The sequence below is a fragment of the Coregonus clupeaformis genome, chromosome 29 (genome assembly GCF_020615455.1).
Source record: "Coregonus clupeaformis isolate EN_2021a chromosome 29, ASM2061545v1, whole genome shotgun sequence".
NCBI lineage: Eukaryota > Metazoa > Chordata > Actinopteri > Salmoniformes > Salmonidae > Coregonus > Coregonus clupeaformis.
Window position 1 is genome coordinate 19,837,724 of NC_059220.1, and position 14,098 is coordinate 19,851,821.

At 41.7% G+C, this 14,098-nt stretch overlaps 1 protein-coding gene across 1 annotated transcript in view; it reads right to left on the reverse strand.

Moving 5' to 3' along the window:
• The window catches only part of LOC121544797 (gamma-aminobutyric acid receptor subunit beta-1), a 69,736-nt gene that overhangs the window by 15,067 nt on the left and 40,571 nt on the right, over positions 1-14,098 (reverse strand). Inside the window, exon 5 of the mRNA XM_041854950.2 lies at positions 9,034-9,116. Coding sequence (XP_041710884.1) covers positions 9,034-9,116 — 83 coding nt within the window. The remainder of the gene's footprint in view (positions 1-9,033; positions 9,117-14,098) is intronic.

Sequence of the window (14,098 nt, forward strand, 5' to 3'; positions counted from 1 at the left end):
ATGATTAAGTATAATAATACTTTTGTGAAGATAACAATGTGATTTTATCATTCTAGATGAGATGATTGTTTTCCATATTGATCTGTTTTCAGTCAGTAGCCATGCCCAGATGAGCACAAACATGATGGAACGCCCCTTTTACCCCAAGTGCATAAAAAGCCTCGTGACGAAATTCACCTCAGACCAGCAAGCTCCACGGCTTAAAATGGTTGAAACTCTACAGACCAGCAGACGTGAAGCGTGAGCTAAACGTTGCAAATCGTTGAATTTCTACCAGAACAGAAAGACCAGAAAACGTGAGACGTTAGTCCACAAATTTGAAATGGAGAAACTCTGAAACTCTCAACCTCTACACGAGGTGAAGAAGAAGACAATGCACTAGACCTTATCATTTCAGTCTGCAGCTGGCATGTATAGTCGTCTAGAGAACTTTCACTAAAGACACAAAGTGGAGAGGACAATCCCTCTCAGACAACCACTGGTACATCTGAAGTATTCATTCTAACCACTACTACGACCAGAAACTCTACCAAGGACATTGGGATCTTTGGTGGGCAAACAAGAGTCCTACATCATAAACTCAACTTTCGAGGACAGCTACACGTAAATACATGTTGCATTTCTAATCTGAATGAGCGTTTAGTGGGGTTTTAAGCGTTTGTATTTCCATGTAGCGTAGTTTCCAAAGTAACCACGATAGTTTGAATCTCTGTCCCTTCCATTCTGACCCCTCCACTACCCAAGCATTCATGCTATTGTTAGTCCAGTCCACTAGGGACCTGTTTTCATTGTATTACGTTAGTAATCAATAACCTATGTGTGTGTGTGTGTGTGTGTGTGTGTTTGCATTGTGTTATTATTTAGTTAGTTAGTAAATAAATAATTAAGCCAATTTGTGTTTTACTGATTCATCAATAAGGTTAGGGTTCTTGCAGGTTCAAGGATTATGCGACGTTCAGAATGAGACTGATAAGAGGTAATAATTTAATATGTGACTGTTATCGATACAGTGGGGGAAAAAAGTATTTAGTCAGCCACCAATTGTGCAAGTTCTCCCACTTAAAAAGATGAGAGAGGCCTGTAATTTTCATCATAGGTACACATCAACTATGACAGACAAATTGAGAAAATAAAATCCAGAAAATCACATTGTAGGATTTTTTATGAATTTATTTGCAAATTACGGTGGAAAATAAGTATTTGGTCACCTACAAACAAGCAAGATTTCTGGCTCTCACAGACCTGTAACATCTTCTTTAAGAGGCTCCTCTGTCCTCCACTCGTTACCTGTATTAATGGCACCTGTTTGAACTTGTTATCAGTATAAAAGACACCTGTCCACAACCTCAAACAGTCACACTCCAAACTCCACTATGGCCAAGACCAAAGAGCTGTCAAAGGACACCAGAAACAAAATTGTAGACCTGCACCAGGCTGGGAAGACTGAATCTGCAATAGGTAAGCAGCTTGGTTTGAAGAAATCAACTGTGGGAGCAATTATTAGGAAATGGAAGACATACAAGACCACTGATAATCTCCCTCGATCTGGGGCTCCACGCAAGATCTCACCCCGTGGGGTCAAAATGATCACAAGAACGGTGAGCAAAAATCCCAGAACCACACGGGGGACCTAGTGAATGACCTGCAGAGAGCTGGGACCAAAGTAACAAAGCCTACCATCAGTAACACACTACGCCGCCAGGGACTCAAATCCTGCAGTGCCAGACGTGTCCCCCCTGCTTAAGCCAGTACATGTCCAGGCCCGTCTGAAGTTTGCTAGAGTGCATTTGGATGATCCAGAAGAGGATTGGGAGAATGTCATATGGTCAGATGAAACCAAAATAGAACTTTTTGGTAAAAACTCAACTCGTCGTGTTTGGAGGACAAAGAATGCTGAGTTGCATCCAAAGAACACCATACCTACTGTGAAGCATGGGGGTGGAAACATCATGCTTTGGGGCTGTTTTCCTGCAAAGGGACCAGGACGACTGATCCGTTAAAGGAAAGAATGAATGGGGCCATGTATCGTGAGATTTTGAGTGAAAACCTCCTTCCATCAGCAAGGGCATTGAAGATGAAACGTGGCTGGGGTCTTTCAGCATGACAATGATCCCAAACACACCGCCTGGGCAACGAAGGAGTGGCTTCGTAAGAAGCATTTCAAGGTCCTGGAGTGGCCTAGCCAGTCTCCAGATCTCAACCCCATAGAAAATCTTTGGAGGGAGTTGAAAGTCTGTGTTGCCCAGCGACAGCCCCAAAACATCACTGCTCTAGAGGAGATCTGCATGGAGGAATGGGCCAAAATACCAGCAAGTGTGTGAAAACCTTGTGAAGACTTACAGAAAACGTTTGACCTGTGTCATTGCCAACAAAGGGTATATAACAAAGTATTGAGAAACTTTTGTTATTGACGAAATACTTATTTCCACCATAATTTGCAAATAAATTCATAAAAAATCCTACAATGTGATTTTCTGGATTTTTTTTCCTGATTTTGTCTGTCATAGTTGACGTGTACCTATGATGAAAATTACAGGCCTCTCTCATCTTTTTAAGTGGGAGAACTTGCACAATTGGTGGCTGACTAAATACTTTTTCCCCCCACTGTATATAACATATACAGTTGAAGTCGGAAGTTTACATTCACTTAGGTTGGAGTCATTAAAACTCGTTTTTCAACCACTCCACAAATGTCTTGATAACAAACTATAGTTTTGGCAAGTCGGTTAGGACATCTACTTTGTTCATTACACAAGTAATTTTTCCAGCAATTGTTTACAGACAGATTATTTCACTTATAATTCACTGTATCACAATTCCAGTGGGTCAGAAGTTTACATACACTAAGTTGACTGTGCCTTTAAACAGCTTGGAAAATTCCAGAAAATGATGTCATGGCTTTAGAAGCTTCTGATAGGCTAATTTACATTATTTGAGTCAACTGGAGGTGTACCTGTGGATGTATTTCAAGGCTTACCTTCAAAATCAGTGCCTCTTTGCTTGACATCATGGGAAAATCAAAATAAATCAGCCAAGACCTCAGAAAAAAATGTGTAGACCTCCACAGGTCTGGTTCATCCTTGGGAGCAATTTCCAAACACCTGAAGGTACCACGTTAATCTGTACAAGCAATAGTACGCAAGTATAAACACCATGGGACCACGCAGCCATCATACCGCTCAGGAAGGAGATGCGTTCTGTCTCCTAGAGATGAACGTACCTTGGTACGAAGAGTGCAAATCAATCCCAGAACAAAAGCAAAGGACCTTGTGAAGATGCTGGAGGAAACAGGTACAAAAGTATCTATATCCACAGTAAAACGAGTCCTATATCAACATTACATGAAAGGCCGCTCAGCAAGGAAGAAGCCACTGCTCCAAAACCGCCATACAAAAACCAGACTACGGTGTGCAACTGCACATGGGGACAATGTGCTCTGGTCTGATGAAACAAAAATAGAACTGTTTGGCCGTAATGACCATCGTTATGTTTGGAGGAAAAAGGGAGGACTTGCAAGCCGAAGAACACCATCCCAACCGTGAAGCACGGGGTGGCAGAATCATAATGTGGGGGTGCTTTGCTGCAGGAGGGACTGGTGCACTTCATAAAATAGATGGCATCATGAGGAAAGAATATTATGTGGATATATTGAAGCAACATCTCAAGACATCAGTCAGGAAGTTAAAGCTTGGTCGCAAATGGGTCTTCCAAATGGACAATGACCTCCAGCATACTTCCAAAGTTGTGGCAAAATGGCTTAAGGACAACAAAGTCAAGGTATTGGAGTGGCCATCACAAAGCCCTGACCTTAATCCTATAGAAAATGTGTGGGCAGAACTGAAAAAGCGTGTGTGAGCAAGGAGGCAAACAAACCTGACTCAGTTCTTGCACATCTATCATTCCAGTGTTAATACTAATTGTAATTATTTTGCACTATAGCCTATTTATTGCCTTACCTCCATAACTTGCTACATTTGCACACACTGTATATATATGTATTTCTGTTGTATTTTTGACTTTGTTTTGTTTTACCCCATACAGTGGAGAAAAAAAGTATTTAGTCAGCCACCAATTGTGCAAGTTCTCCCACTTAAAAAGATGAGAGAGGCCTGTAATTTTGATCATAGGTACACGTCAACTATGACAGACAAAATGAGAAAAAAAAAATCCAGAAAATCACATTGTAGGATTTTTTTATGAATTTATTTGCAAATTATGGTGGAAAATAAGTATTTGGTCAATAACAAAAGTTTCTCAATACTTTGTTATATACCCTTTGTTGGCAATGACACAGGTCAAACGTTTTCTGTAAGTCTTCACAAGGTTTTCACACACTGTTGTTGGTATTTTGGCCCATGCAGATCTCCTCTAGAGCAGTGATGTTTTGGGGCTGTCGCTGGGCAACACAGACTTTCAACTCCCTCCAAAGATGTTCTATGGGGTTGAGATCTGGAGACTGGCTAGGCCACTCCAGGACCTTGAAATGCTTCTTACGAAGCCACTCCTTCGTTGCTCGGGCGGTGTGTTTGGGATCATTGTCATGCTGAAAGACCCAGCCACGTTTCATCTTCAATGCCCTTGCTGATGGAAGGAGGTTTCCACTCAAAATCTCACGATACATGGCCCCATTCATTCTTTCCTTTACACGGATCAGTCGTCCTGGTCCCTTTGCAGAAAAAACAGCCCCAAAGCATGATGTTTCCACCCCCATGCTTCACAGTAGGTATGGTGTTCTTTGGATGCAACTCAGCATTCTTTGTCCTCCAAACACGACGAAGTTGAGTTTTTACCAAAAGTTCTATTTTGGTTTCGTCTGACATTCTCCCAATCCTCTTCTGGATCATCCAAATGCACTCTAGCAAACTTCAGACGGGCCTGGACATGTACTGGCTTAAGCAAGGGGGACACGTCTCCACTGCAGGATTTGAGTCCCTAGCGGCGTAGTGTGATACTGATGGTAGGCTTTGTTACTTTGGTCCCAGCTCTCTGCAGGTCATTCACTAGGTCCCCCCGTGTGGTTCTGGGATTTTTGCTCACCGTTCTTGTGATCATTTTGACCCCACGGGGTGAGATCTTGCGTGGAGCCCCAGATCGAGGGAGATTATCTGTGGTCTTGTATGTCTTCCATTTCCTAATAATTGCTCCCACAGTTGATTTCTTCAAACCAAGCTGCTTACCTATTGCAGATTCAGTCTTCCCAGCCTGGTGCAGGTCTACAATTTTGTTTCTGGTGTCCTTTGACAGCTCTTTGGTCTTGGCCATAGTGGAGTTTGGAGTGTGACTGTTTGAGGTTGTGGACAGGTGTCTTTTATACTGATAACAAGTTCAAACAGGTGCCATTAATACAGGTAACGAGTGGAGGACAGAGGAGCCTCTTAAAGAAGAAGTTACAGGTCTGTGAGAGCCAGAAATTTTGCTTGTTTGTAGGTGACCAAATACTTATTTTCCAGCATAATTTGCAAATAAATTCATTACAAATCCTACAATGTGATTTTCTGGATATTTTTTTCTCAATTTGTCTGTCATAGTTGACGTGTACCTATGATGAAAATTACAGGCCTCTCTCATCTTTTTAAGTGTGAGAACTTGCACAATTGGTGGCTGACTAAATACTTTTTTTCCCCACTGTATGTAACTTTTTATCGCACTGCTTTGCTTTATCTTGGCCAGGTCGCAGTTGTAAATGAGAACTTGTTCTCAACTGGTTTACCTGGTTAAATAAAGGTGAAATAAAAATAATAAAAATAATAAAAAAAGTTACACCAGCTCTGTCAGGAGGAATGGGCCTAAATTCACCCAACTTATTGTGGGAAGCTTGTGGAAGGCTACCCAAAATGTTTGACCCAAGTTAAACAATTTAAAGGCAATGCTACCAAATACTAATTGAGTGTATGTAAACTTCTGACCCACTGGGAATGTGATGAAAGAAATAAAAGCTGAAATAAATAATTCTCTCTACAATTATTCTGATGTTTCACATTCTTAAAATAAAGTGGTGATCCTAACTGACCTAAGACAGGGAATTTTTATTAGGATTAAATGTCAGGAATTGTGAAAAACTGAGTTTAATTGTATTTGGCTAAGGTGTATGTAAACTTCCGACTTCAACTGTATATCTTCTAAGAGTTTAATTCGAGAGATGGTAACTCGTTAAACAACTTCTTCCGTGGTGCCCCAAATTCCTAATGAGTTAATTGTTACATTATTAATTTAATCAAGTAACAATTAAACATAGATAGGTGATTCAATAAATAAGTCATACATTACAGTAAGTCACGTCACGACAATAGGCTCAATCTGGGTCCAGGAAACTTGCAATTAGGATTTATTCAATAGCACCCATAGAGTCATGTAGACCTCTGATCTATGTATAGGCACAAGCTTTCGAAAACATGCCCAGTAGTCAGTGCCACCTCTGCTTATACGCAGACTACGCACTGTGAGTAGGGCCCCGTGGCTGCTAGGGGGAACCGACCCCCAAAAATATACAAAATATGTACAGTACCAGTCAAAGGTTTGGACACACCTACTCATTCAAGGGTTTTTCTTTATTTTTTACTATTTTCTACATTGTAGAATAATAGTGAAGACATCAAAACTATGAAATAACACATATGGAATCATGTAGTAACCAAAAAAGTGTTAAACAAATCAAAATGTATTTTATATTTGAGATTCTTCAAAGTAGCCACCCATTGCCTTGATGACAGCTTTGCACACTCTTGGCATTCTCTCAACCAGCTTCATGAGGAATGCTTTTCCAACCGTCTTGAAGGAGTTCCCACATATGCTGAGCACTTGTTGGCTGCTTTTCCTTCACTCTGCCGTCCAACTCCTCCCAAACCTTCTCAATTGGGTTTAGGTTGGGTGATTGTGGAGGCAGGATCATCTGATGCAGCACTCCATCACTCTCCTTGGTCAAATAGCCCTTACACAGCCTGGAGGTGTGTTTTGGGTCATTGTCCTGTTGAAAAACAAATGATAGTCCCACTAAGCGCAAACCAGAAGGGATGGCATATCACTGCAGAATGCTGTGGTAGCCATGCTGGTTAATTGTGCCTTGAATTCTAAATAAATCACAGACAGTGTCACCAGCAAAGCACCCCCACACCATCACACCTCCTCCTCCATGCTTCACGGTGGGAACCACACATGCGGAGATCATTTGTTCACCTACTCTGCGTCTCACAAAGACACGGCGGTTGGAAACAAAAATCTCAAATTTGGACTCATCAGACCAAAGGCCAGATTTCCACTGGTCTAATGTCCATTGCTCGTGTTTCTTGGTCCAAGCAAGTCTCTTCTTATTATTGGTGTCCTTTAGTAGTGGTTTCTTTGCAGCAATTCGACCATGAAGGCCTGATTCACGCAGTCTCCTCTGAACAGTTGATGTTGAGATGTGTCTGTTACTTGAACTCTGTGAAGCATTTATTTGGGCTGCAATCTGAAGTGCAGTTAACTCTAATGAACTTATCCTCTGCAGCATGAGAGCCAGTTTCATCATAGCGCTTGATGGTTTTTGTGACTGCACTTGAAGAAACTTTCAAAGTTCTTGACATTTTCCGTATTGACTGACCTTCAGGTCTTAAAGTAATGATGGACTGTCGTTTCTCTATGGACTTGGTATTTTACCAAATAGGGCTATCTTCTGTATACCACCCCTACCTTGTCACAACACAACTGATTGGCTCAAATGCATTAAGAAGGAAATAAATTCCACAAATTAACTTTTAACAAGGCACACCTGTTAATTGAAATGCATTCCAGGTGACAACCTCATGAAGTTGGTTGAGAGAATGCCAAGAGTGTGCAAAGCTGTCATCAAGGCAAATGGTGGCTACTTTGAAGAATCTCAAATATAAAATATATTTTGATTTGTTTAACACTTTTTTGGTTACTACATGATTCCATATATGTTATTTCATAGTTCTGATGTCTTCACTATTATTCTACAATGTAGAAAATAGTAAAAATAAAGAAAAACCCTGGAATGAGCAGGTGTGTCCAAACCTTTGACTGGTACTGTATATTATGGTACAGCTACATGGATAGATGTCAGACATTGATTCTGGTAGTATTGGTAAGTATGGATAAATTCAGGGTGTCTAGCAGCTTGATCATCATGGTCATTTCTGGTAGTAAGTTTACAGGCATATCTTATGGTAAGTATAATTGAAACTTGTATCTCATTATTGTAAGTGGTGAAATAAGTATAGCTAGTTATAATTGTAATGGTTATAAGTGCTAGCTGTGCCACTAGAGATTCTGGTTCGAATCCAGGCTCTGTCGTAGCCGGCTGCGACCGGGAGACCCATGGGGCGGCGCACAATTGGCCCAGGGTAGGGGAGGGAATGGCCGGCAGGGATGTAGCTCAGTTGGTAGAGCATGGTGTTTGCAATGCCAGGGTTGTGGGTTTGATTCCCATGGGGGGCCAGTATGAAAAAATAAATAAAAATGTATGCACTCACTAACTGTAAGTCGCTTTGGATAAGAGTGTCTGCTAAATGACTAAAAATGTAATGTCAGTCACTGACAGCCACTCAATTAGTCCATGTCAGCATTTTTTTTTATTGCTTGGTACGGTAGTCTAGCCAGCTATCGAAACCTTTTAGTAATCATCACCAAATTACCGACCAGTGCTCGCAGGGCATGCACCCAGGGACCCTGACCTCCAGGGGGCCCACATTGATATCTCACTCAGATACTCATTTTGTGATGGGGTGGAGAGAACAGTTTTCAGTTTCAAAGGTAATATCCTGCCATTCTACACATTTTGCCATGAGGTGGAAAGACAATTTTGCAGTTGTAAAGCTAATTTCCTGCAATTCTATACATTGTGCCATGACTTATGCCATGTCCACATGTGTAGAATTGCAGGAATTTGCAGGAATTGCAAAGAAAAAGTATCCACAGCCAAGAGGGGCGGGGGCACTAAAATGTTTTGCCCGCGAGGTGGGAGGTACCCCCCAAACAAATCTACACTACAGTGATTTTATTGTGATGTCACACACACACACACACTGTGTCACTCACAGCTCTCGATCTCCAGGGTGCAGTTCTGCTCATCCAGTGGGTATCTACGCAAGTCCATCATGCAAGCTGCAGTAGTAGTGATCCTGAGAGAGAGAGGGGGAGAGAGATAAAAAGAGAGAGAGATAAAGAGAGAGGGAGGGTGAGAGAGATAAAGAGTGAGGGGGGTAGGAATGTCGAGAGAGAGAGAGAGAGAGAGAGAGAGAGAGAGAGAGAGAGAGAGAGAGAGAGAGGGGTGGGGGGGAAGGTAGAGATTATATCATTAGCATATACTGTATCTAGCACAGAAATTAGAAATATACCCCCACATCCCATAGGACTACTATCTCACTAACCCTTACCATTATATACAGATGTAGGATCTTAATTTGATCAACCAGTTGCAGCAGAACTTTCCTGCAGTACACTTGTAGTGTATTTGAGGTTTAAAAAGGCTTCTGAAGTTTGCAATTTCCACTTGATTTTCCCTTACGAAAAATTTATAAATCCCTACAAAAATGTTCATTAATTATAATCCACATAATAACTCACATTTCCTGTTGCTGCAGGATTATTTTCCTGCTGTAGCAAACTGGCTCAAATTAAGATGCTACATCTGTATGTCTTTATAAGTGTAGAGCATATAGTATACAATATGTGTGAACACATTATATCATAAACCAGGAGTAGTACGGTATGGTCAGGAACACTTGAGAAACAAGAGTCAAATATGAGACCTACAGTACCAGTCAAAAGTTGGGACTCACCTACTCATTCAAGGGTTTTTCTTTATTTTTAATATTTTCTACATTGTAGAATAATAGTGAAGACATAACTATGAAATAACACATATGGAATCATGTAGTAACCAAAAAAGTGTTAAACAAATCAAAATATATTTGAGATTTGAGATTCTTGAAATAGCCACCCTTTTCCTTGATGACAGCTTTGCACACTCTTGGCATTCTCTCAACCAGCTTCACCTGGAATTCTTTTCCAACAGCCTTGAAGGAGTTCCCACATATGCTTAGTACTTGTTGGCTGCTTTTCCTTCACACTGCCGTCCGACTCATCCCAAACCATCTCAATTGGGTTGAGGTCGGGGGATTGTGGAGGCCAGGTCATCTGATGCAGCACTCCATCACTCTCCTTCTTAGTAAAATAGCCCTTACACAGCCTGGAGGTGTGAGTGGCGCAGTGGTCTCAGGCACTGCATCGCAGTGCTAGCTGTGCCACTAGAGATCCTGGTTCGAATCCAGGCTCTGTCGTAGCCGGCCGCGACCGGGAGAAACATGGGGCAGCGCACAATTGCCCAGCGTCGTCCAGGGTAGGGGAGGGAATGGCCGGCAGGGATGTAGCAATGCCAGGGTTGTGGGTTCGATTCCCACGGGGGGCCAGTATGAAAAATAAAAAAAGAATGTATGCACTCACTAACTGTAAGTCGCTCTGGATATGAGCGTCTGCTAAATGACTAAAATGTAATTGTCCTGTTGAAAAACAAATGATAGTCCCACTAAGCCCAAACCAGATGGGATGGCGTATTGCTGCAGAATGCTGTGTTAGCCATGCTGGTTAAGTGTGCCTTGAATTCTAAATAAATCAGCAAAGCACCATAACACCTCTTCCTCCATGCTTTACGGTGGGAACTACACATGTGGAGATCATCTGTTCACACACACCGCGTCTCACAAAGACACAGCGGTTCGAACCAAAAATCTCCAATTTGGACTCCAGACCAAAGGACACATTTCCACCGGTCTAATGTCCATTGCTCATGTTTCTTGGCCCAAGCAGGTCTATTATTATTATTGGTGTCCTTTAGTAGTGGTTTCTTTGCAGCAATTCGACCATGAAGGCCTGATTCACACAGTCCCCTCTGAACAGTTGATGTTGAGATGTGTCTGTGACTTGTGGTCCTCTGTAGCTCAGCTGGTAGAGCACGGCGCTTGTAACGCCAAGGTAGTGGGTTCGATCCCCGGGACCACCCATACACAAAAAATTTATGCACGCATGACTGTAAGTCGCTTTGGATAAAAGCGTCTGCTAAATGGCATATTATTATTATATTATTACTTTAACTCTGTGAAGCATTTTTTTGGGCTGCAATTTCTGAGGCTGGTAACTCTAATTAACTTATCCTCTGCAGCAGAGGTAACTCTGGGTCTACCAAATAGGGCTATTTCTTTCCCATATTTGCCTTAATACTGCTTAAATAATTACTGTGCACTCCCTCTTTAAAATGCTCTATGTTCTATCTTAATTACCACTATGATTAATTAAGAATTAACACCAAAATAATCCAGGCCATCGGCAGACTTCTTTGCTTTGAGGTGTCATTTGAAAGAGCACACTTAAATTTGACGATTGCAGATTGAATTTGTGAGTGCTTTCATTCTTGTAGTATTGATTAAAACCCAAAATTTTCCCAAACAGTGAGATGGCTGTGCTTATGTATTCACACCGTTTACTTGGTCTCTGACAGAAATGGGTCAATCAAGGTTGTGGCCACATTTTATTACAGGCTGCTTGCCGAGGGGTTGGCTGGCCATTGGGGGGGTCAGAGTCGCCATCTCTTCTGGAGTTCTCACTGCTCACAAACCACATACGATAAGAATAAGTCAATTTAATATTGGTTTTAATGTAAACCGCTGATGTTGAGTAAAATATTACTTTAGATAGTGTGGTGGTGTCACTGTTCATAAATAACATTAGATGTTCAGAGAAGTCCATTTGTTTATACAACATATGTACTGTACAGTGGAGGACCATGTGTTTGATGTATTTGATACAATTCCACTGATTCCGCTCCAGTCATTACCACAAGTCCGTTCTCCCCAATTAAGGTACCACCAACCTCCTGTGGTACATTTACATTTACGTCATTTAGCAGACGCTCTTATCCAGAGCGACTTACAAATTACTGTACAACTAACATGTTTGCTCAGTGGTTTATCATTGTGAACAAGGAACCATTACTGTAAAGTGTCTGTGTCCATTTTCCACTGCATAACTTCTGTTTAAAATGAGAGGAGACCTGAGACAAAAAAAGAGCGTGCAGACACACACACACACACACACACACACACACACACACACACACACACACACACACACACACACACACACACAGTGAGACTGCCAGTATGTGAGTAATAGCCAGCAATGAATTCACCTAACCCAACCTCAGCCCTCTAGCTGTTTGAGACATTTCTAGGGATCCTCTGCTGTTTCCCCATTACCCTCTAGTTTCTCCTGCCGCAAAATGTCAAGCATCGCTGAGCGCCTAAAACTCACTCAAGCTGCCACTTGTTTATTTTGGGTGAAGAACTAATTGCCAAAACCTGGAAAGCATAGCAGTACATGCTACATTTTGAATCCACCCCTAGCCCCTGTTGGATAGTTATCTCCACTATTGCCTATCAGAGGGCAAGGCTGAGCTATAACCATACTGTTTAGTATACCAATCCAATCCTTTCCGATCCAGATGTAGTGCCAAGGGGCTAGAGGCTAGGGATCGATTTGGAATGTAGTATTAGAATCATGCAGGTAAAGGGCATCCCAAAGTCCAGTGGCAGTCTGCAGTGCATTTGTCCTGGTCTTCGTCCAATCCAAGAGCCCTGCCCTGTAAAAGCTAATCTCACTGGCCCATAGCCACTTTCTTCACCAAGTAATAGCGAGTGTCCAGTGAGACCAATATCTGTCAATTTCAGCCGCAACGATGTTGTGAACTAAAAAGCCCTGGCCATAATTTTTCATACACTGCAGCTGAATATTCTGTGACTGTGGACCATGTCTCGGACACACCAAATGCATTAGGGAAGTCTGGATGAATTATAAAGCAAGTGCAGAGATGGGGTAAAAATAGAGCAACGTAGGGTGTACCCTACCCTTCCAGCAGAGAGCTCGGAGAGCTATAAGCACTAAACCCACTCCCAATTACCCTGGTGTTTAACATTCCCTCCCCATCAGATCAATACAGATCAAACACACATCAGGAACAGAGGTGGGCTTTGCATCCGTGATGGTAATGAGCGTCATGATTGATAGGTGATAGATGTTGCGGGTGTGACTGACTGCAGCATTAGTATTGGTTTGTGTTTTCTGAGATGGCTCACTGCTAGGCAAATCCCCTCCTTATCTTAGCTCATTGGTCACCATAGCAACACCCACCCGTAGTATGCGCTCCAGCAGGTATATCTCACTGGTCATCCCCAAAGCCAACACCTCCTTTGGCCGCCATTCCTTCCAGTTCTCTGCTGCCAATGACTGGAACGAACTGCAAAAATCTCTGAAGCTGGAGACTCTTATCTCCCTCACTAACTTTAAGCATCAGTTGTCAGAGCACCTTACCGATCACTGCACCTGTACACAGCCCATCTGAAATTAGCCCACCCAACTACCTCATCCCGATATTGTTATTTATTTTGCTCATTTGCACCCCAGTATCTCTATTTGCACATCATCTCTTGCACATCTATCATTCCAGTGTTAATACTAATTGTAATTATTTTGCACTATGGCCTATTTATTGCCTTACCTCCATAACTTGCTACATTTGCACACACTGTATATATATTTTCTGTTGTATTTTTGACTTTATGTTTTGTTTTACCCCATATGTAACTCTGTGTTGTTGTTTTTATCACACTGCTTTGCTTTATCTTGGCCAGGTCGCAGTTGTAAATGAGAACTTGTTCTCAACTGGCTTACCTGGTGAAATAAAGGTGAAATAAAAAAAAAATGTCTAATGCAGTTGGCGAGAGTAATGTGAGAGGAATCCTAACTCATATTGGAGAAGTGATGCTATTGAAATGTGTTGCAGTTACACTAGTTTAGTGGTTATAAGATTTTCATTTAATTTGATTTAACCAGGATAGTCCACTCAGTAACAATTGATACTGTTTTCCAGGGGAAGATTAAGGTAAAACATGCTCAAACCTATTGTCTTATTGTGTTTTTTTTTACTGAAAAAGGGTGCTAGCTAGAGAGCTGATCTGTTAAATAACGTGTCAAATTTGACTGAGCATAAAGCTTTTTATTACATGACTGCTATACTTCATGAAATGTTAATCACACATACACTCTCTTT